The sequence below is a fragment of the Lepisma saccharinum genome, chromosome 23 (genome assembly GCF_977018435.1).
Source record: "Lepisma saccharinum chromosome 23, izLepSacc3.1, whole genome shotgun sequence".
NCBI lineage: Eukaryota > Metazoa > Arthropoda > Insecta > Zygentoma > Lepismatidae > Lepisma > Lepisma saccharinum.
Genome location: NC_139251.1, coordinates 44,923,582 through 44,945,381, shown reverse-complemented (window position 1 = coordinate 44,945,381; position 21,800 = coordinate 44,923,582). Strand labels below are relative to the sequence as shown.

The 21,800-nt window shown below is 37.8% G+C and overlaps 1 protein-coding gene across 3 annotated transcripts in view; it reads right to left on the bottom strand.

The window, feature by feature from the left end:
* LOC146005264 (uncharacterized) overlaps positions 1-21,800 on the bottom strand; it is a 374,131-nt gene that overhangs the window by 17,611 nt on the left and 334,720 nt on the right. The window contains exons 4-5 of one of the 3 annotated variants that reach the window (XM_083144366.1): positions 17,934-18,066; positions 5,565-5,586 (exon numbers count right to left, since the gene is read on the bottom strand). In XM_083144366.1, coding sequence (XP_083000492.1) covers positions 5,565-5,586; positions 17,934-18,066 — 155 coding nt within the window. Of the gene's footprint in view, positions 1-5,392; positions 5,496-5,564; positions 5,587-17,933; positions 18,067-21,800 lie in introns of all 3 variants that reach the window. The other 2 variants (XM_083144364.1, XM_083144365.1) reach the window with 2 other exon arrangements.

Here is a 21,800-nt window from a genome sequence, read left to right as displayed (position 1 = left end):
ACTTTGGATGAACGAAAAGATAAGGATAAACAAAATAATAATTATAATTTATTACTTGCCATATAATGTGACATATTTGGAGTATGCAAATGCCTTAATGGAAGAAATCTTTTGCTGCTAACTGTTAATTTGAAGATCCTGAATGTGCCTCCTATAAATGTTACATTAGTCATGAAAAAAGTATATATTTTGAAGGTTTTTTTTGAAAAAGTAAAGAGGAAAGGAGCAAATCTGCATAAAAGTCTAAAGGTCATGTCCTACAAATTTTCACTTTCAAATGTAATGTTCTGCTACACTAACAAAAGCAGTCCTTCTGGCGGAATTCATGCAGGCACCTCCTACAACTAGGAAAGCCATTTTGTGCACCTGAATTATACTGCGCATTATATATGAGATATAATTGTTTGTCACTTTTCCCTATCAAAAACCAGGGTGCGCATTATACATATGTAAATAAGGTAAATGCCCAGCACAAATTTACTCCTGCTTGCAGTGGCAACTGGCATGCCCAGGATTTTCGAAAGGGGAGGGTTATGAATAGTTTTTTAGTAGTCAGTCCTTATATTTCCATATTTTCCTGCTTTTGACTTTTTTAAAAATAATTCCGAGTTAAAGTGAGGGGTTCACCAACACCCCCTGGCCACGCCACTGCCTGCTTAACATTTCACAATAGCAATATTATAAAATAGAGAATGCATGTTTGGCTGTAGCAATAGACCCAGAAAATGTTATTATGTACTCATAAATAAACTGTCGGAGAAGGTTAGTACATAAGGATATTCATAAAAAACAATTTCCAGATTGTATTTTATTTTTGTTTCTTATGTTTCTTCGCTTTTACTTCCGCTTTAGGGCAACCTCATGAATGGGGATGAATGATGATTATAGCAAATCCATGAAGAAAGACTAACAAAGCAATACTCACTCATACGTAGGTCAGGAGTCGAACTCTGAACGTTTTGAGGGAGAGTCGATCACCCAAAGCACACACATAAACCACCTAGACTGTTTTTTCTTTATCAAGTAATAGGATCTGGTAACACTGAATATCAAGTATTTTTAAAGCTCTCTTAATTGGGATAATATTTATGAATTTTATTGTCTATTATGATCAATGCAGAGGCGAGGCCTCCGGTCATTGGAAGATGCGGCGATGACCAAGCAAAATAATAAAAATGTTGCATTTTAAATATCTTAGAGAAGAAGTAAAAATATAAGTCAGAATATTCGCATATTTGTGCGAAATAAGCCAAGCGACAGCATGAAACAGCTCTAAATACGCAAGAGATTCGGTAAAGTTTAGCGCATCGAAATGAGGCCCAGTACTACCCCTCGCGCCGAACCCTCCCGCCAAGTTTCCTATTGAAGGCAATGGTGTTGGACGGCTCAGCTCATCGCAGAATGGTGCGAATCCGTCTGCTTTCTGCCGGTGCCGAGAACAGCCGAACGCTTCCGAACAGGCAGACCCTACGACAAGGCCCAACGTCTCTACTTCCCTTAGGCTTGAAGGGCTGGCTCATAACAGGCATTTTCTTCAGCCTCATCCTCATGTTTACAGCCACGATAGGGTTTCTCTGGAGTCATCTTCCGAGTGTCCAGTGTCGTGCTCAAGGGGGGTTTGTGAGGGTCATAATCCCTGATTATGTTTTGTTTTGTATTGTGCCATAGTGTTGTGTATTATCCATCGCGAAAGTACTCTTGTAGTCTGTAAGAGAAAATTAAGAATTCTACGACACAGTCATTAACAAATTCGCCACGAAAACAAGGAGGCTCGAGTTTATATACAAGTAAGGTACGACGTTTTATATTAATTAAACGCCTATTTTACTTTGTAATTTGTGCATGTCAATTTGTTATATTTAATTACAGGAATACATTAATCATATTTAATAATTATCATCGTATGGGATAGAATTGTGTCTTTTGTAGCCGTACGGTCTGTGGTATGAGCATTTACATTGAATTGGCAGTGACCTTGGCATTTATCGCAGAGAAATATTGTGCCCCCTCCCCCTCCGTTGGAAGATCGACCGTGACGTTTGGCAAATCTTGCGAAGACTACGTAAAAATGTCACGCTTTGCCACTGGATGAATAGTATGACGGCATTCTGTGTTATCCCTGGATGAATAATAAGTTTAACAGTAACCAATGGTTAAAATATACAAAAGGAGGAATTTTGATACTAATATATTAGAATCATATTAAAATAATGATTTTATTAGTGATTATTTCGTCTAAGTGCCGCCTTTAAGGAACTTTTGAGTTGTATCTAGAAAACACGCACAAAAGAAAATGCTTTAATTCTAATTCATGGACTTCACATGCATCAGTTGATAGAACTGTGCGTGTATTTGTTGATTTATTGGTTTCTTCTTTGTTTGGAATTTCTGATCCGATGTATCAACAGAAAATGAAGCATGAACATGCATCAAGACAATGGAATACTTTTTGTACTTCAATCAAAATTTAATGCATTTTCTTGCATCATCGTAACATCTTCCGTTTTCATATACTGACAGTGTTTAAAAAGTTATTACATTTCAACAAACCGAGCTTTTTTTAACAAAGCATTGCAAAAGCAATAGTACATTTGTGAGTTTGGTTCAGCAAATTTTCATACAAAAGTAGCTATTGAGGAAGTTTTTGGTTTCCTAGCGAGATAATCACCCTGTATATTCTAAAATGCTTGATAGTTTTGATATTAAGAGTTGATTGGTTCTATTTCCATGTCATTGACTAGGTTAATCGCGAGGAAAAGTTGATGATGGCACAAATATCAATGTCCTACCTAGGATTCAAACATAGGACTTCTCCTTTCATAGAACGCTATGCTAACCACTCTACCAGAACAGGTATTTCTGTTAATGACGATTCCAAAGATACTTCAGTGCAAGATAATGATATAAAATACTTAAAAATATACAAACAATTGGTATTTAATATATTGGAAAAAATGTTCTTATTAAATCAGGTAAAGAATTAGCATAAAAAGAAGCAGTGACGTCATGCAACATGCTACTATTCAGTCTATAAAGAAGCTGATACAATCCATAATTTTATAAAATGTTACTATATTTCATTTCCTACTTGTGTGCATATTTGGTCGTGCTTATTTTCTCCAAAGCATAGAAAACTGGAGTGCATGGATAAAGTGAATGGAAGCTTTCCAGGCCTGAAGCTCTATCTTGAAGCTCTACAGCAGTGCAGTGCCAAGGTATTTTTATTAAAATTCTCGCTCTTTTGTTATTTGTTTTCTCCCCCCCTCCCCACACACACACACACTGAATACATTGTGTTTTTTATCACCATTTAGTTTCCGGACAACTGTATTCACAAAATTGTTTCATAAATCAACATCAAATTACGTATTGCAATTATGTTCCTGAATTAATATACAATTAATATAAGAACTAATTAATAATATACAATTAATTAACTGAAACTTATCTCCCATTAGACTTCACTAAGTGGTCATAGCGTGCCAGAGAAAGTCATACGACTTGCTTTTTAATCACTTATTGGATTCAAAATGGAGGAACTTAGTTGATTTCAGCACGTTATCTCAGCTATATGGTTTCTAATTTTTGTTTATATCATATTTCCACTAAAATCAACCAAGCGTCTAGAAAATTGGAAAATAAGATTGTGTGGGAATTTTACAGTAACACAGGGTGGCTCCAAACCAATTGACACATTTCAAACGATCACAAATAACAGAATATAAAACAGGAAAATAAATGAAACAGATTAAAATGTACCATTTATTATCCAAATGATGCCAACTTATTTTTTTAAAATTACATCGAGAGATGGCCTCCATTTAATTCTGTGCATTTTTGCAATTGCCCCTGGAATTTGCTGTACACGCGGCTCAATAGGTCCTAATCAATGGCTACAAAGTTGTCAACAATGGCTTGTGAACACTAACGACTATTCAAGCCTTACACAATGCATTGTTGACAATGTTGCGACCATTGATAAGGACCTATTGAGCCACGTGTATGACAAATTTCGGTGTCATGACCAAAATGTTTTTTATTTTTTGAAAATCTTAAATCCTTTCACTTCCATCATTTTTCCTATGCTTTTCATTCCACTATTTATGGCCATTTGAAGTGTGCCATGTGTCGGTCAACTTGATACCACGATGTGTAACCAATTTATTAATCATGGGCCCAAATTCGAGAGGTTATATAGGTTTTTCTGACGTCAAATTTTTATACATCTTTAGCATAATATGAGCAACAAGTATGAATGACGACGACCATATGATGAAGATGAATAAAGAAGCAAAAGAAATGCTCTTTCCATCACTAGGACTCGAACCTAGAGCATTTGGCAGTGAGGTCATAAGTGCATCACTCAAAATAATCAGCCAAAGAAGCGGTTGTACATTTCAATCCAGAAATATGACACCGTGTGTACGGACCTAAACAATGATACATACAAAACTCCCGAAGTCAATCAAGAAACAGATTAAAAATCATTTATTATTACCGGCGATAATTTTCACTGAAGAAAGTGTGAATGAACGTCACCGCTTTTATTGAAAAAATGATGGTCTAGTGAAATTTATTTTCGCATTTTGAGTAGTTTTTCTGCCACTTCTGAGTAATCGCGACGATGGTGATGAATGTTGATTAGATGAACCTGATGAAAACACACTCGTAAGCAAATCTTTATCTCGTGACAGAACTAATTACAAAATCTAATCTTGATTTTGTACGATTTGTACTATATTTTTGGCTATTTCTTTTTTTTTGTAAGGCATACGATGTAGTTTGTCTAAAGTCCACTTTTATGAACTTTCAACCACTATGTGTCTCCAGTAGTTATCGAACCCAGAATCACTCGATTATAAGGCAACGACGTTACCGCTAAACCAGGAAATTGTAGTAATTTTGTTCTCTATATGCGAGGTGCTTCGACATTGATTCCAGTTTGAAAAAAAAATGTGCTGGCGCATTATCTTGAGGAATCTGGAACTATTTTACTTTGTACTTCAAAGTGCTCTACAGCCATATAATTTATATTTATAGTATATACATACTTCATATATATTTAAACTATATTTAAATGTATTTATAATATATATCAAAGTTAGTTTGAGAACATAAAGAACAACGAAAACATGCGTAAATTCTAAAGTAGATAACGTGACACCCGTCGTAAATCACAATTGGTTATCAACATCCTAACGCATTCCTTATCTGTGCTGTCACTACAATTATCGTGGTCTAGCTAGCTTATTACGCAAATTCTTCATTTCCTTCCCCTCAAACGAAGAAAAGTTCAGCGAGGCATGCAAGAAAACTGAACCTCTCATACAAGGATGGGCTAAAGCGGTACTGTACCTGAACACTAAGCGGTGAGGGGGCAGGGGAAACGTACCTGGGTGGTGCATTTTGTTGGGTGGTTGGGTGACGTACCTGTCCGATGTAGCGGACTTAAGCGCACTAAAGATAGTGCCCCTGGCTCCGAGTTTTCAATATTCCTGCAATATAAAGTATACATGTTTAATTAAAAAATGGAATTCAAATTAAACTAGGTTTGGAACATATACCTGGAATATCTGCCGCTGGGCTCTGAAATAAGAAATATACGTTGGAGTTAATACTTTATTCACCTGGGCATAAAATCAAATTCAAGTTATATTAATACATTGTTATAATAATTATCAATTAACCCATCCATACAGCATAAATATCTCCAACAGAGATCCATTGGATGTCCAGATCGGACCCACTGATGTTATGGATATTCATTGGATGTCCATTAGATATCCATTTCTGGATATTCACTGGACATCCATTAGATGTCTCTTGGATATTGTGTGCTGTATCAATTGATCGTGATTTTGATTGCAACATAGTTTTAAAACTTTACATAAAACTAGTTCAGTTTCAAATGCTACATTGAAAGTGACTGTGTATTTTAACAATTCAAATATTTTAAATCAATTTATTTAAATATTTTTATCACTACACGGTAATGAACTTTTTTTTAGCTTATTATTTAATATTTTCAACTGATTAATAGATGACTTATGACTTAAAGAATTATCTGTTCATGAAAATGTAAACGAAATGTCAGTTCGTGGGCATGTTAGTTACCTCTCTCAACAAAGCATATTAAAGAACTGAGAATTACCACATAAGTAAGAACAGAATTTATTTTATTTACAATACGTTATAATTTTTTTAGAAGGAAATTTTAAGAACTATAATATAACAGAAGTGATAAGGATATAACTTTTGTGCCTAAGTTACTAATACTAGAATGAATACGTAAGATATTTTTTTCAAAATACTTATAGTAAGTTAAGCTATGTAATCAGAAATTGGAAAGGATGTGGAGCAATATATATATATATATATATATATATATATATATATAGGCCTATATATATACATATACATACATAGAAAAGGACGAATGGATAGAGTTTGAGAGAGAAAAATAGAACGAATTTCAACGTTGTTGACCTAACCAGTGCCCTGGGAACTGGCGATCAAGGCATTTTCGTACAGCAGTGGCATAATGAGCAGGTGCACCATCCTGCTGGAACCAGACTGGATACTTGTCTTCTGTGGAATCCAATACGTTTAAGTATTTGTCACCTATGACAATATCCCCAAAGAAGAATGAACCAACAATACCATTCTTCCACACCAAATGACCAACTGATTTCTCATCCCCCAAAACTGTGGTTCACCCAGCTTTCAATGGGTACCATTGAGGGTAATGGTGGCCGAAGCGTGATGCTGACCACACTTCCTCCACAACGGCTATGACCGTGACTGTGTGAGGACTACCATACTGGAGTAATGTGATCGCCTTCCCCCATAGGTATCAATTGATTAGGAGCATTTGAACCTTAGAACCGATTTATGAGGGGAATTATTGGAAAAAATTCCTTACAAGTTTAATTTTATTTTGAAGTCCAAGTTTGTTTAGTCAACTAAAGTAATTGAGATTTTAAGGTGGGATCCAAAGTACTACGTGTATCAAACCCGGTACCCCTTGATTACAAGTAGGGCACCGAACAGGCCTTAAATTTTACACCTGCTCTGTTCGCACTGCACCCTGCCATGAAGATACAGGGGGGATATGGAGGTAGTACGCTACACATTCATGATCTGGCCCATTATTGGAGGTGACATGATCAGCATCATGCTCCAGTCACCTTTCCTCCCAGGTACCCATTTTTTAGAGTCTAGACGAACCCAATTACCTCTTTATGCAAGGACGAGGTTGAAAAAATTCCCATCTGAGAACATCCACCCCAGGAATCGAACCTGGGACTAGAGCTGTGCGATATCGATTAAATATCGATATTGATGATACTGATAATATCAGTATCGACATTATAAAAATATCAATATACTGACAGAAACTATATCGACAATACTCACACATCTAATCCTTAAATTTGAAGTTTTAATTGAATTTTAGTGTTATCTAGAAGAATCAGAGAATAGTGTTGTTCCATGGTGGCGAAAATAGGAGTCCCATACCACAATGTAGTCTGCAGTTCTTAACCACAACCACACTAATCGAGGAAGTGAAAATAAGTGAGCTTCAATGGTGGTGCCCGATTTCTAACGTAACATACAAGTTAAGTCGACGCAAGATTGGTGACAAGTATAGCGCTCGCCGCAGGGACAGAACTTGAGATGTCGCCTCTGAACATCATGGAAAACAAATACGTGTAACAACCAATAAAAGAGTAATGTTCCTACTTTTTAGAACTTGCTGTTTACCTGTGTGTGCCCAAGTATAGGAATGCTATCTGTACGAGACGACACCTGGCAAGGATTCGGTTTCGAGTTGTAAATGACTCTAGTTATTTGCCTCTTCTCGATTTATCATAAACAACATATACAGCTTGTCACAGCACAACCTTTTTTGTAGTTTTGACGCTACGCCAGAAGAGGGCAGACTGATCGGCCAGTCTCCCTCCCAGCAAAAACAAAAAACTGGATAAATAAATCAATGTTTTTTAGTCTAAATATGGATTGTTGCATGGTGTTTAGAAGTTTCCTAAATATAAGTCACTGCCCTGTCCTCTTTCTTAATTATTCATAACATTCCATCAACAGTCTCTTTCTAGGTGACTTTATGATTTTCCGAATTTTAATACAATGTAGGTGCGAGTTTCAACTTTTATATTCCTATTTATATTGTTGTTAAGATAAGAATTTACCAAGTCCTAAGAAACCAGGATAAAATAATATCTTTCAATAGTGACACACCACCAGTAAATGGCTTTCTCACAGATTTCTGAAGAGAGTTCCACGCTGCCATATATCGAACGTTCTTTTTTTCTAACCAAACCGAGCAGGGGCGAATATGTTGCTAAATAACTTCAAGGGCAACAGAATGCATGTACAGACCAATGCGTATTTTAATACCGACAAATTTAAGAATGGCGATACTGACATATCAAAGTCGATAAAATTAATATCGATGTGTCAAATATCGAAATAACGATATCGATATAAATATGTTTAAGATATCGACGCTTTGAAATTTTAAAAATATCGTCTATACATCGATATATTGAAATATCGCACAGCCCCACCTGGGACCTCCACATGGGAGACACCCTATAGACTGGACCATTCTGCTCGTAATTACATCTTGATTCATAAGTCCGTCCAACATTTTATAAATTCGCCACAGATAAACTATGCAACATACAGGGTGTTTCTGTGACCGTGTTACAGACTTGCAAGGATGATGGAATTGAACAAATGCAGCAAAATAAGATAGGGAACCCTGGTCCGGAAATGCCCCAGTCAAAAGTTACAAGCCAAAACCTTCGAAGGGCAGGCAAACACGCACAACGCGGAGGGGAACCATAAAAGAAAGGGGACAGAATCCACCGTGCATGCCCTGGAGAAGACGTAACATCAAAATCGGCGCGTGTAGTCTAGAAGCACGAGTGTCGCGGCTGCAATCAGTGCAATGGAGTAACGGTAGAGAAACTGGCTGATATGGTGTTTGTGTATGGAAGAGCAAATGGGAACTGTAGGGAAGCAGAAAGGTTGTATCTGACCACGTAGCAAGGATCAAGCGCACCATGTTTCCCAGAGTTTTTCCATTCCTTGGGTCCAGCTGATTATGCACCCCGCATCGTGTATAGTGAATGGTTACTGCACAGCTGTGTGGTCGACCCCCAGTTCCATGCCTGTGTGCTTTTCACTGATGAGGCATGTTTCACGAAAGACGGGATGCTGAATAGTCGCAAATAACCATGTATGGGCCGAAGAAAATCCCCGTACCACAATCGTGAAGGTTCATCAAGACAGATTTGCTGTAAACATGTGGGCGGGCATTGTCAGCGAACATTTAATAGGTCCGTATCTTTTACCGTCACGATTAACTGGCCCAGTGTACACTGTGTTTCTGAGAGACATCGTCCCCGAGTTATTAGAACATGTCCCACTTCTCGTTCATCAACGCAACGCATATGGTTTCAGCACGATGGAGCCCCAGCCCACTTCGTAGCTGGTGCTCGTGATATTCTGACGCAGACCTTCCCTCAGTTGTGGATACGGAGAGGAGGACCTGTTGCTTGGCCTGCCCGTTCAATTGATCTGACTCCACTTTATTTTTTCTTGTGGGGTCATGTTAAAAGTGTTGTCCACGAGACACTTGTGAGTAATGTAGAGGAACTCTTGGCAAGAACTCTTGCAGCCTATGATCTGGTCCGAACGACTCCTGGGATATTAGAGCTGATGCGACAAAAAAAAACTTTGAGAGTTTTTCTTTTTATCTGCATCAAAATTGCCGCTGTCAGTTGTATCGTTCATCTGTATTAAATTTCTAAAATATTCCACTGATTTATGAATCACCCCGTATTTCACTTGTAATTTTTTTTTTAAAAAATGAATGCCATTCCTAATCTGGGATTGAAATTAAAGACGATGAAAAAAATAATTCCTAAACAGAACATTATCTTTACACTTTTCCAATGAAATATAACATTCTTAAAATTTGTGACATTGTAGCACCAGATGACAATGAGGTCGAGACATTCTTTATTTGAGAATCAATTGGAAAATTATCACATGCCATGATTATGACGGAAAGAGCCAATATCTTCTCTTGATCAGAGCAAAGCAGCGACGTTCATTAAATTAAGCCGCGGTCTACTCTGATTTTCCCTGATGAGAAACGTTGATAGATGATAACATCAAACAGGGTAATCTGCTCCCATGTATCCAGAAGCAAATGATGAAGCCTCGCAGGTTATAATGAAAGCCCGTGATGTAGCGAGTCTGATGAGATTGATAAGTCAATTGAGCCGGATACCGAAGATTGAAATGCATCAATTCTTTACTTTGTAGGTAGATGTTAACGTTGATTTGAAAGGAATATATTATTGAATGATCTCCTGGAAATGTTTCTGCAGCAATGTGAAAAGAGAGAGAGAGAGTAAGACAGACGACCAGAGAGTGGAAGGGGCAGAGAGCTAAAGAGTGAAAGAGAAGCATAGAGAAAAGGTGAGAGAGGAAGAGGAAAATAGAGACAGATAGGGAAATAGAATTAAAGATGCAGAGAGATGAGAGAGAGAAAAGATTGGGAGGAAGCGAGTGAGAAAGATGGCGAGAAAGAGACAGAAAGAAAAATTGAGTGAAAGGACAAGAATGAGAAAGAGAGAGATTAAGGGAGAGAAGGAAAAGACAATAAAAATAGAGTAAAATGGGAAGAAAGACAGTGGTAGAGTCTGAGATAAGGATAGAAGGAGAATGGAGAAAAGAGACAGAGTAAGATGGTGACAGAGAGTGAGATAACTTTTCTTTGTAACTTTACATTTCTCTTCCTTTTTTAAACATTTCCCCTTTATGTAATGGATTAAATGTTGTTAAAATTGTCATATACAAAGAAAATCGATGTGATAACGGTTAAGTGGATGAAAAGTTTGTAAGCTTTAAGTTCGCCATGAGAAACAATATGTAATAAATAAATATATAAGAGGGAGAGTACAAGAAAAAGATAGAGGGTAGCAGAATCAGAAATGGGGAGGGAGAGAGAATCGTGTATCCTGCAATCATTGCATACAGTTTGCAACTGTCTTCTTCCTTGTACGCTTGACCGCAGATATAACAGTAGGAAAAAATGTTCCCAGCTAAAATAATGCGCTCAGCAAGGCATTCGTGATAAGATGCTTGAGGAGCCTTCAGCAAACATTTCTCAACGCTCAACTCCAGTGCTGAAGGCCATGCTACACGTCGATTGGCAACTTTCTGGAGCATGTTGTCTGTCTACACAGTTCTCCCCATATGCTTGTTTGAAAATGATCTTCTGTTCACGTTATAATTTATCGCAACTGTGAGGATGGATGATAATTAGACTAAATTGATAAAGAAGCACTCAAAGAGATGGAACTCCATGCCGAGACAACTCTGAAGCAAAACCTGGGAAGTATAGTCACATCGTCCTAACTCTCGACCACGAGTTAGATTATAATTATTTGTAATTGCAAAGAAGTATTTTATTTTATATTCTTGCCTAACAGCTGTTTCTAGACACTTCATTTATGAGTTGTCTTAGATCCAAAATTTGTTCTGCACGGACAATCCCCCCCCATTTTTTTACGGGGGGAGGGGAGGCACATCTCATTCACATCCGAGAAACAAACTTACAATTGAAGTGTGATGTGCTAAACACTACATACGGAGATCAGTTGGACATCACAATTGTGACATGCAAGTCTCATTTTTTTCATTATCCTAATTGCATCCTAATTAATAATCTCGAAACAACGCAAAATATTTGCTGATTTACGCTAATTCACAATGATTCAAGTAAACTGGAGCTACGTTTCTTTAATGTTAAATCTGGGTGATGGAATTTGTGCCTCAACAGGAAATGAAAATATACAATACTCATTTACTACCCAACGACAGCTGTAAATAATCTAAACTTCAAATGGAGAATATGATAAGGGACAGTGGTAGGAAGAGCAGTATGTAAGGAAGATGTGTAAGTATCTACTGTATGTGAAAATTGTCGACCTCCGTGGATGTGTGGTTAGCGCTACGACGACAGAGGTTCCAGATTCGAATACCGGTCTGGGCATTATATATTTTTTTGTGAGTGTCCTATTATAGCATACTTATCTTCATCGTAGTGATTACTCAAAAGTGCCAGAAAAGTGCCAGTAAATAAAAGTAAAAATCTAAGTTAAAATTTAAAGGTCCTTTGAACACGTCTATTATCCGCAGGTCCTGCAACAATGCAACTAAACGATCAGTTACTAACTGCCACAAATTTTGAAGAAGTAACATTTTCAAGTCTACCTTGTGCACAGATAGGCAAATCGGGACGAGATCTACAGTTTAAAGTGGAATCTGAACCACTATGCGTTTCCACCGGGCATCGACCCGAGAACTCCTTAATTGCAATGAGGCGACGTTTTAACTGCGCCATCGTGGAGGCTCTCTTTAATTAGTTACATCTGCATAGATGAGCACAAATTGATATTAAACATATTTCGCATACAAAATATAATTAATTATCACCACAGACGGGAAAATCGAAAATACAAGGAATATCTATCGCTCTTCTCGTGTTCCTATTGCTTATAAAATAAGAAGTATTTCATGTCACTGTCACAATCTATTGTCACTATCGACTGAAGAAATAATGCTTCAATCTCAAAAGCTGACACCGAAGGTTCTATTTCTGTTATTTCACGTCATTCTTCTACCACTCTCGGTTAATCGCGATGATAAAGGTGAAAGAAGTAATAGATGGAAGTGGGATGAAGACAACAACACATCCATATTTTTTGGCCCAGGTTATACCCCCAGATATTCGACTTCGAAGCGCGTGCGCTAACCAATTAGCCACGGGGTTGGCTTTTCATCTTTGTCAGTTCACCAAATTAATCTATTCGTCATTCAACATCCAGGGGTAGAAAGCAACGAAAAAAACAAAAAAAAAACAACACATTAACTTATCACCACTCAGCAATTTCCTGCTGACCAAATCCACCCACAAACCTCTTTTGGCATTCGTTTTGCAGAATTATACATTTGCGGTTCCTTGTACTTAAGACAACGCCCACGTCAGGCAAAGACAGAAATCATTTAATCAGCTGTGATATGAGTAGATGCTTAGAAGGACTGAACATCGTTGCTCCATGGTAATCTACCCATGGTTTGATTGATTGATTGAATTTAAAATTTTAATTGCGTCAGGGCTTGGGTTATTTTGCACCAGCCCCTATCGTATCTAACATGTAACTAATAATACAACTGTAATGTCGTGGACTAAAATATTCTGATTTTGGTTACAAGGTGAGGCTGTAAAGGGACACTCAGCAAAACACAAGGACAACAGACACAAAGCCCTACGAAGATTATACTGGCTGTAGTCCACACGCCATACTCATTAGTCTGCAAAATGAAGCTCAGGGTGTACTACATGGAAGTGAGGTTAACAATTGGGTGTACTACATGGAAGTGAGGTTAACAATTATGTGTACTACATGCAAATGAGGTTAACATTTGGGTGTACTACATGGAGGTGAGGTTAACAATTGGGTGTACTACATGGAAGTGAGGTTAACAATTGGGTGTACTACATGAAAGTGAGGTTAACAATTGGGCGTACTACATGGAAGTGAGGTTAACAATTGGGTGTACTACATGCAAGTGAGGTTAACAATTGGGTGTACTACATGAAAGTGATGTTAACAATTGGGTGTACTACATGGAAGTGAGGTTAACAATTGGGTGTACTACATGGAAAGGTCACCCCTTAGAGTTACGGATTCCTCCAGCCAGCCATTCAAGAGACATAGAATGCTAGAACAAAAAGGTTTATACCCTCTGGAAGCTGTATAAGATAAAAGCGCAGAAATTAGATTTCTCAACAAGAACATCACAAGACTGCAGAAGGCAAACATCTTTCCTTAGGATGAACTTTTGGTCAAAAATTAAGATGCCACGCTATTTCACTGAGCAGTAGTACTCGTACACATAACGCGTAGACGAGAAAATGTGTGACATTTTGTGCACAATTAATGTTAAATATTGTAAGCAGTAGTTGACGTCATGCAGAGTTGAGAAGTTGCAGTAAGAAGAAAAAGCGAGAGGTGGAAATAGTATGTATACATGTTAAAACTGTTTTCTTTAATATGTCTTTTCACTCATATACTTCTTGGAACTTTGAGTCATTTCTAGACATCACACTTATGTCTAAGACAAACTCGAAAGTACCATCAGGTGATCAGTCCTTGCTCTCAGACTCATGCACTGAAAAAATACATTTAAATTAAAATTATTTCGAAAAAGAAGGACGATATTACTGTTTTATCAAGAATAAACAACAGTGTCTGAACTGGATACATGATTTACAACGTATGTATTAGAGTACTGCATCGAGAATATTTTGCTCAAGCATATAATAGTTCGCACGGATGACGCTAGGTAGCGTATGGAACTGAAAGCTTCTTCCCTCAAGTGAAAAATGCTAGAACAGACAAAACGATTGGTATACGCTCGCTCAGCAGTTCACGTATAACCGTAATTTGTCTGTGGTAGTGATAGGCCATCAAATATGGATGAAATGAAAGACACTGAAACAAACTTAAGTAAACATAGTCATCATCTCCATGTTAAAATGTTTAGTGTATCTTACCAACACATAGCGATGTATGAAAATGAATAGATGATTATGGGCTGAAACTACCAGCGCGGATTTTTACATACATATGTCTACGATTGTCACTTATTGAAATGATATTTGATTCTATATGCTGAAGCGTGGTAGACTTGATGAGTAAGATCAAGCCAAAGTGGTCCTGTGCAGTACTCTAGGACCTATGTATTATGTTACACAGACAGTAAATTCAAAAAAATTCCTCTTTGGAGGGATGGTACTCAGAGACAAAATAAATAAGACAACACCATCTCCACGAAAGTAGTGTTCCGTTTTGTTAAAACTTCCATTTCGAACTCTGTTCACATTTGAATACAGTGCGTTCAACGAAAAACCGGTCCCAGTGCGTACGTTTAAAACCGGCCCCGAGCACAAATATCCTCCTGAGACCCATGCTCATATTTTTCAGTCGATGTTAACCAAATTTGAGAATAATATTCATAATAGAACTACAATTAAGTACTTACAGTCATTTTTCGAAAATAATTTTCATAACATTATTTTTTTTCATGTCCATTACGATGGACATTGGGTCTTGATCGTATAAAAAAGATTCCGGATGAAACATTGGTGGGTTTGGCAATAATAAGCTTTTAAATAATGGAAGTTGAATATTTAAGTTATATTTGTCATTTTTACATTAATTATTAATACACGAGTCCTCTTGCTAAACGTTAAAAATTTGTACAAACAAATATGAAGAGAAAAAATATTAATAATACCTTATCAAAAGTACAAACTGAGTATATTGTCTTTACATGGCCTGTGATTTTTAATTGTTATTTGACTGATTACAATAAATGCTGAAACCAATAAATATGAAATAGGCTCAACCAGATCTTATTACTTACAAACCAGTGCAAACTCTATGAATGAGTTTCTGCAAAACAATTATAAACAAAGATACACATCACATTTCTTACACCGGACTTTAGTTTTCTTTGATCAACCTTTGTTCTTGCATCTGGCAGAGTTCTTTATATCCATCATTTCTGGAAGATACTTGATTCTTCTTTTGTTAATCTTACTGACCTCTGTGCTTCCATCTTGCCTTTGTCGCTTACGAGTGCTTGGTGGTTTACTTACAGTCTCTTCATCACTGGAATCGGAATATTCCGACTGTCTCAGCAGTTCTTCTGCAACTGAAATTTTGAAATCCAGAAACTGAACACATTTTCCGCGTGCATTGGATTTTGGATCCTCCCTCATCAAAATCCAAGCATTTGCAATACTTAAATCAAAAAAATGAAGGATTGTCTTGACAGTCCATTTTTTAGTGTGTGTCTTAATTCTGTAATAGCTGATCATTCTGTCTATCAAATCAATGCCCCCCATGTTTATGTTGTATTCTCTGACAACTGCTGGTCTTTGAACTTCAATATATTTTCCATCTTTCTTTGACCAACGTTTACATTTATCTTGTGGTTCCCCCCCAAGCTTTGAAGAACACATCAGAACAGGTTTTTTATCTTACCATTTTAACAATACATGTATGATCATCCTGGCGTACTGACATGTCAGATGAACCCCTTTCCATCTTTCCCATTATTTTGTCATCTGTCAGATGAACAGCTGTTGGAACTTTGGATTTCATGATTGTCCCTGTACCAGCAATTCCTCTGTTCCTTAGCTCATCCAGCAATGTAACTGACGTAAATTACCTGTCAAAAAAAAATATGTTCCTTGGCCCAAAGTCTCTGCTAACCTTAGCACTGCTGCACCACCAACACCAAGACCTTTAGCACTTTCAGCTGTGAGGAATATATTTTTACCCTGATAAACCTCAAAATCTAATACCAAACCACTTGGTGCAGCTAACACAAAATGATTCAATCCTTCTGGATTAGGTTTACCCCTTACAAATTGTTTTACTGTACACACACCTGTAAACGGTATCATCTGTTCATCCACCGCAAGAGTTTTGCTGCGTGGTAGAGTAAGGCAACCATTTCTTACTCTGTCCATAATTGGTCGTACTTTCCAAAGTTTATCCTTTTGTCTTTGCTCATTTGTTACTTGAGCATCGTCAAATTGTTTCTTATTTGAAAAAACCTGTTCCTTGTTATTGCATTTGCAATAGCAGGAACGCGTGTTGTCTTTGCCCAGTACAACCTAGTGCTCCGCTGATTGGTTATTAGGATTGTCGTCATTTTCACTTGAACTGCAGTCATCTGGTATGGAATTTTGTTGTCTAATTTCAGGTTCCTTATCACTTTCTTCCTCCTCGTAATCACTCATGTCAACTTCTGACACATCGCCATTCAAGAGAGCCTCCAGAATAATATCGGCATCTTTCCCTGCATCTAAATGTCGCCGGTGACCAAAAATGTCTGCAAAAATGTTATAATTTTATTTATTAATATTAATAATATTAATACATAACAGCATTTATTTGATTTGTATTATATTTCTTCATTTTTTCAAAATTTGAAACATAATTGTGCCGGTATTAAAAAATAAAGTACTACTGTATCAATAGAACAGCAAAAACACAGTTGTAGTAAAAGTAGCTGACGGAGACCCACCGTCCATTACAATGGACACGAGCAAAAACGTGCCTAAGGCTTCAAAAGTACACACGAAAATGTTAAATCAGTGAATTATTTCTGCTATTTAATGCTTTAAAATAACGCATCAGGTGAGCAAACAAAAACATACTTTGGCAAAATAAGTAAAAATTTAACTGAAACTGCATAATTACCTTGAACGGACCTCTTCTTATCGGCAGCCATTTCCAAACAACAAAGAACAAGCTTCAGGAGCACGTAGTTGCCACACAGGTACATAGACGGCAGCACAAGACGGTCCAGTGTAATGGACAAGAGAATCCAATGACTTAGACTTACGAATAACATTTTAGCATGCAAAACACAAATGTCCAACACAATGGACATGGGGTTTCAGGAGGATATGTGAAATGTTACAATATAGTGACTGGTCTATATGCAACCCAAATGACAATCGTGCCTTTTGGGTTGCATAACTGTCAGGAAACCTAAGGTTAGGTTTGGTTAGGTTATGTTAGGGCATGTGGAGTGGACCTTAGGTTTCCTGACAGTTATGCAACCCAAAAGGCACGATTGTCTTTTGGGTTGCATACACACCAGTCACTATATTGTAACATTTTTCATATTTGTGCTCGGGGCCGTTTTTCCTTGAACGCACTGTATTTCACACTTTGAAGGAGAGGGCCATAGCCTCTCCACTGGGTACGGGCGTGCTGTAGGTTAGGAAGATCAGTAGAGATGCTTACCCCCCTGGTCTCCTCCTAGCTCTTTCCCTGGCTAGCTGAGCTCTTCTCCGTAAGCAGCAGATGACCAGCAGCGCCAACAGAGGGAACCCTACGATGCATGACACGATGGGGATCACCACCGACTCTGGAGACACTGAAATGAAGATAAAAGTAAAATCAGAAATTACTTTTTCAATGGCTACATTAATTGTTTACAACAATTATTTCAACAACAACGCTACAAGTTCAATGAAAGTAAAAATTAAAGTCGTCTTGGTGGCCACAATTAAATTCACCCTGTTCAGAGCCCTCTGTAGAACATACAAAGCAACAGATTGATTGATTAAATTGTTGTTTTAAGTCCACTTGGTAGTTCCAATTCTCACCACTAGGTGGAAATGTGGTGCAAAGTGAACAACATCCTGGGAAATGTCTCGTGCGACCATTGATCACAGTCTTATGCTTCTATGTTGACAGGGCCCATATTGAACACTGTACAGACAGGCTCAAGTTACTGGCTGCTGTTAATTCACTGCCTCATTTCAACCTGGTGGTGAAAATTTGAATTATTTTTCTTCATCAGCACTCGTTTCCTCATAGTCTACATAGCCTTTATAGCAAGCTTCACAGCACCAGGCTCCAGAGGGCTCTGAGTGTCATGTACCCAAGGAGTAAAGGATGAATAAAGTTTGTGGAAGTCAATAATAGATGGCAGCACAAGACTTTAAAAGCTAAAAGGTTACTATCTATTTCTAATCTGTGGTTACTATGATACGTAATAACTGATAGAAAGAATGTGAAATGAGATGAAAAATATAATGATTATTAACGTAGAAAGGAATAATTGAACAAAATTAGATATATTAACCCAAATTAACATTCTCATAAGAAATTAATTAAAAAGTTGTTAGAAGTCAGAAGACTAGGAAAATTTCAGGGTCTCATAACAGATCTCGATCTGTGAGGACAATACCATCCCCTTTGGTAATTTGGTTCAGTGGTTAGCGGCACCGCTTTTCGGAGCATGTTGTGTTTTGTAATGCGAGTTCGAGCCCTGGTCACGGATATTTTTTTTTGGCAATTATTTATTACGTGTGTTGCCTTTAATTCATGCTTTATTGTTGAATGATCTTCTCGGAGAAATATTACAGTAAATTTTAAAATCTGGTCGGAATTTATTCGGCCTACGTATAGGGCCGGTGGCAACCCACCATCGTGAGGAAATTGGGGAGCTCCGAGTGAGTGAGCGTAATCCGGTCACGGAGACCTACTATAACGGCTGGGGATACGTCGGGCTGACCCCCCGACTATTCCAATACTGGTTGAAGATCTCCACGCTTAGAGGTGACGAAGGAAAGTGTGGGAGGGAGACCGGCAGTCGGTAGGTAAGCCAAGGCCCTTCATGGGCTGTCGCGCTAAGGATTATTATTAAATTTTAAAATTCTTTTTACTCGTACCTTCATATTTTTAGAATTTGACCTACTATTAAGTATTAAGATGTTATTTTTTCGCTCAACAAACATGCATAGAGAGGTACAAAGCATGCAGTCAAATGTACAATATTTACATATTAATAGTGTTTATATCAACAGACAGGTATTATTAATGTTTCGACTTTCGAGTTCTTCACGCTTCTTCCACAAGAAAGTATCTACGCTTGCGCGCCTCATAACGGCATTTGCCCCACATGGAATCTACTTTTATTAGCAGAAAGCCAAATCTGCGCTTCTTGCTTTTGTTAATTTATTTCGTAAGCATGCAGAATGGATACGCAGCCATTGTTCCAAACGTTTACAATGCAATAACGTGCTTTCGGGAGGGGCGCGCTTGTAGTTCTATATTTAAACGCCAGGCTGTGTGCCAGTCGACCGGTTTGGAACTATACTAACAGATGGCGCGCAGATCGATTTCCTGCATTGCCAACCCACTGTTTTGGAGAACGAACTATGGATTAGTTAACTGGCAGGTACTTTCGCATTCAAAAACGCGATGCTGGTTAAGACTGGCTGTTATCTCCAACTGGCAGTTAGTTAACAGAAAGATTAACAGGACATTGAAAAACCGGCCCTTATAGTGTTTTAAGTCCACTTTATGCACAGTAAGGCTAATCGGGACTGGACCTACAGTTTAAAGTGGAATCCGAACCACTATGTGTCTCCACCGGGTATCGAACCCGTTACCCCTTGATTACAAGGCGACGACACTACCACTGCGCCATCGGGAAAGCCTCGCATCATTGGTTACTACTTCATTGCCTTATTGATGCTTGATTTCAATACATAATAAAACAGAAATATTCCATACCATTGGATTGAAGTATGCTGAAAAGAATTTCCGCTGGGAGTTAAATTGTCGGGTACGATGTAGAAATGTACATTCACTAGGGCTGTAGGGGACAGATTTTTTTTGGTCGGGACGGAAATTTTTTTAAATCACGACATTCAGGATGGAAAAAAATCCCAATTTCCGGACAATGTCCGTAAATTTTCGGGACGGGACATCGAAATTTCCCGATGCTCTGGAAATCTCGAATTCTACACGTCATTTTCATTTTAAGTGATTGCTTTTGCATTTCTGGAATAAAACTAACAATTTCCGATAAGTTCCAGAAACTTACAATGCGGAAAACGTCTAGAATTAACGATTTTTTAAAATGACCATTCGATATTTCCCGACTGCTCGGGATCCCAAAAAATCGGGAAGTCATTTCCCGAAAAGACGGGAAATTCTTTTCCCGATTCCGGTGCCAACTTTCGGGATCCCGCACACCCCTACATATCTATACCAGTATCCCTTATCGTGCATAAAATATATATGTTGCCAAATTCAGTGCACCAGTATTTATGGCATTGTGTATTTTGCGCATGTTTCTCTTTCCTTTAGTTAGTTTGACCGAAAGTATTAAATAGGAGAGTTCATTGGCACAGACCTTCGTAGAAAATTGGAGATTCCCACGTGTATGGGGTAAGATAACCTTGTGCTTGACAGAAAGGACACATGCATGGGTCTTCGTTCAAAATTGTGTTAACAGTCAGTCAATTAATAGCAATTGTGTTACATGCTTGCCTATATATTCACAATAAAATTCCCTTTATCAAGAGCTCCTACTGTCAAAACTACGTAAGTGTCAAGCAGTAAAAAATTTGTTAAGAAAAGTTGCTTGCTTTAATGACCAATATATATAGTGGGAATCATAGAACTTAAGACCTTTTGTAAACAAAAGCACGTGTACCTTAACAGTGTTGCCAACTTATGAAAATAAAATACTCCACATAGCCACAAGGTGCAAAGATATTTCCGTTTGTCAACCGACGCGGATTAAGGAGTGTTTCACTGATGACCTGTTGGGAATTAAATGTACGTATGTAAAAAAATAAAAAAAATAAAATGTACATAGTGCTTGGTCGCCGACTTTCGGACTCGCCACCGAAGTTCCCTGGTTCGAATCCCGGCATGGGTGTTATTTGTGAGTGTCCCTTCATCAATTTTATCTAATGATTACTCATTTTCATATAAAACATTTCTTTTTATTTCTCGGCTTATCTTCGTTTAGCTTCCGCTAAAACTGGCGGTATATTTGTTGCACAAAGGAGCAAACAATACTCCGTATGTCAACAATGTTGGGCAATAATTTGGTGGAAGGGGCAGCAACAAAACCAAAAGGCTTGAATTTACTGAAACGATTCTCTCACTCTCTTGTAAGTTTTACTTTGACGCTGTCATACTGAGAGAGGAGGGGGGAAGGGGGATCTGTTAACCCAGAGTCAGATAAATGGAACTTTTGGCGTAGAAAACTATGTTCATTCTTGAACAAAAGCACGTATTTATTTAATCACTTCTCGAAAATTTCTTATACTTCAATGTGTAGATCTATCAGTTAAAATAGGA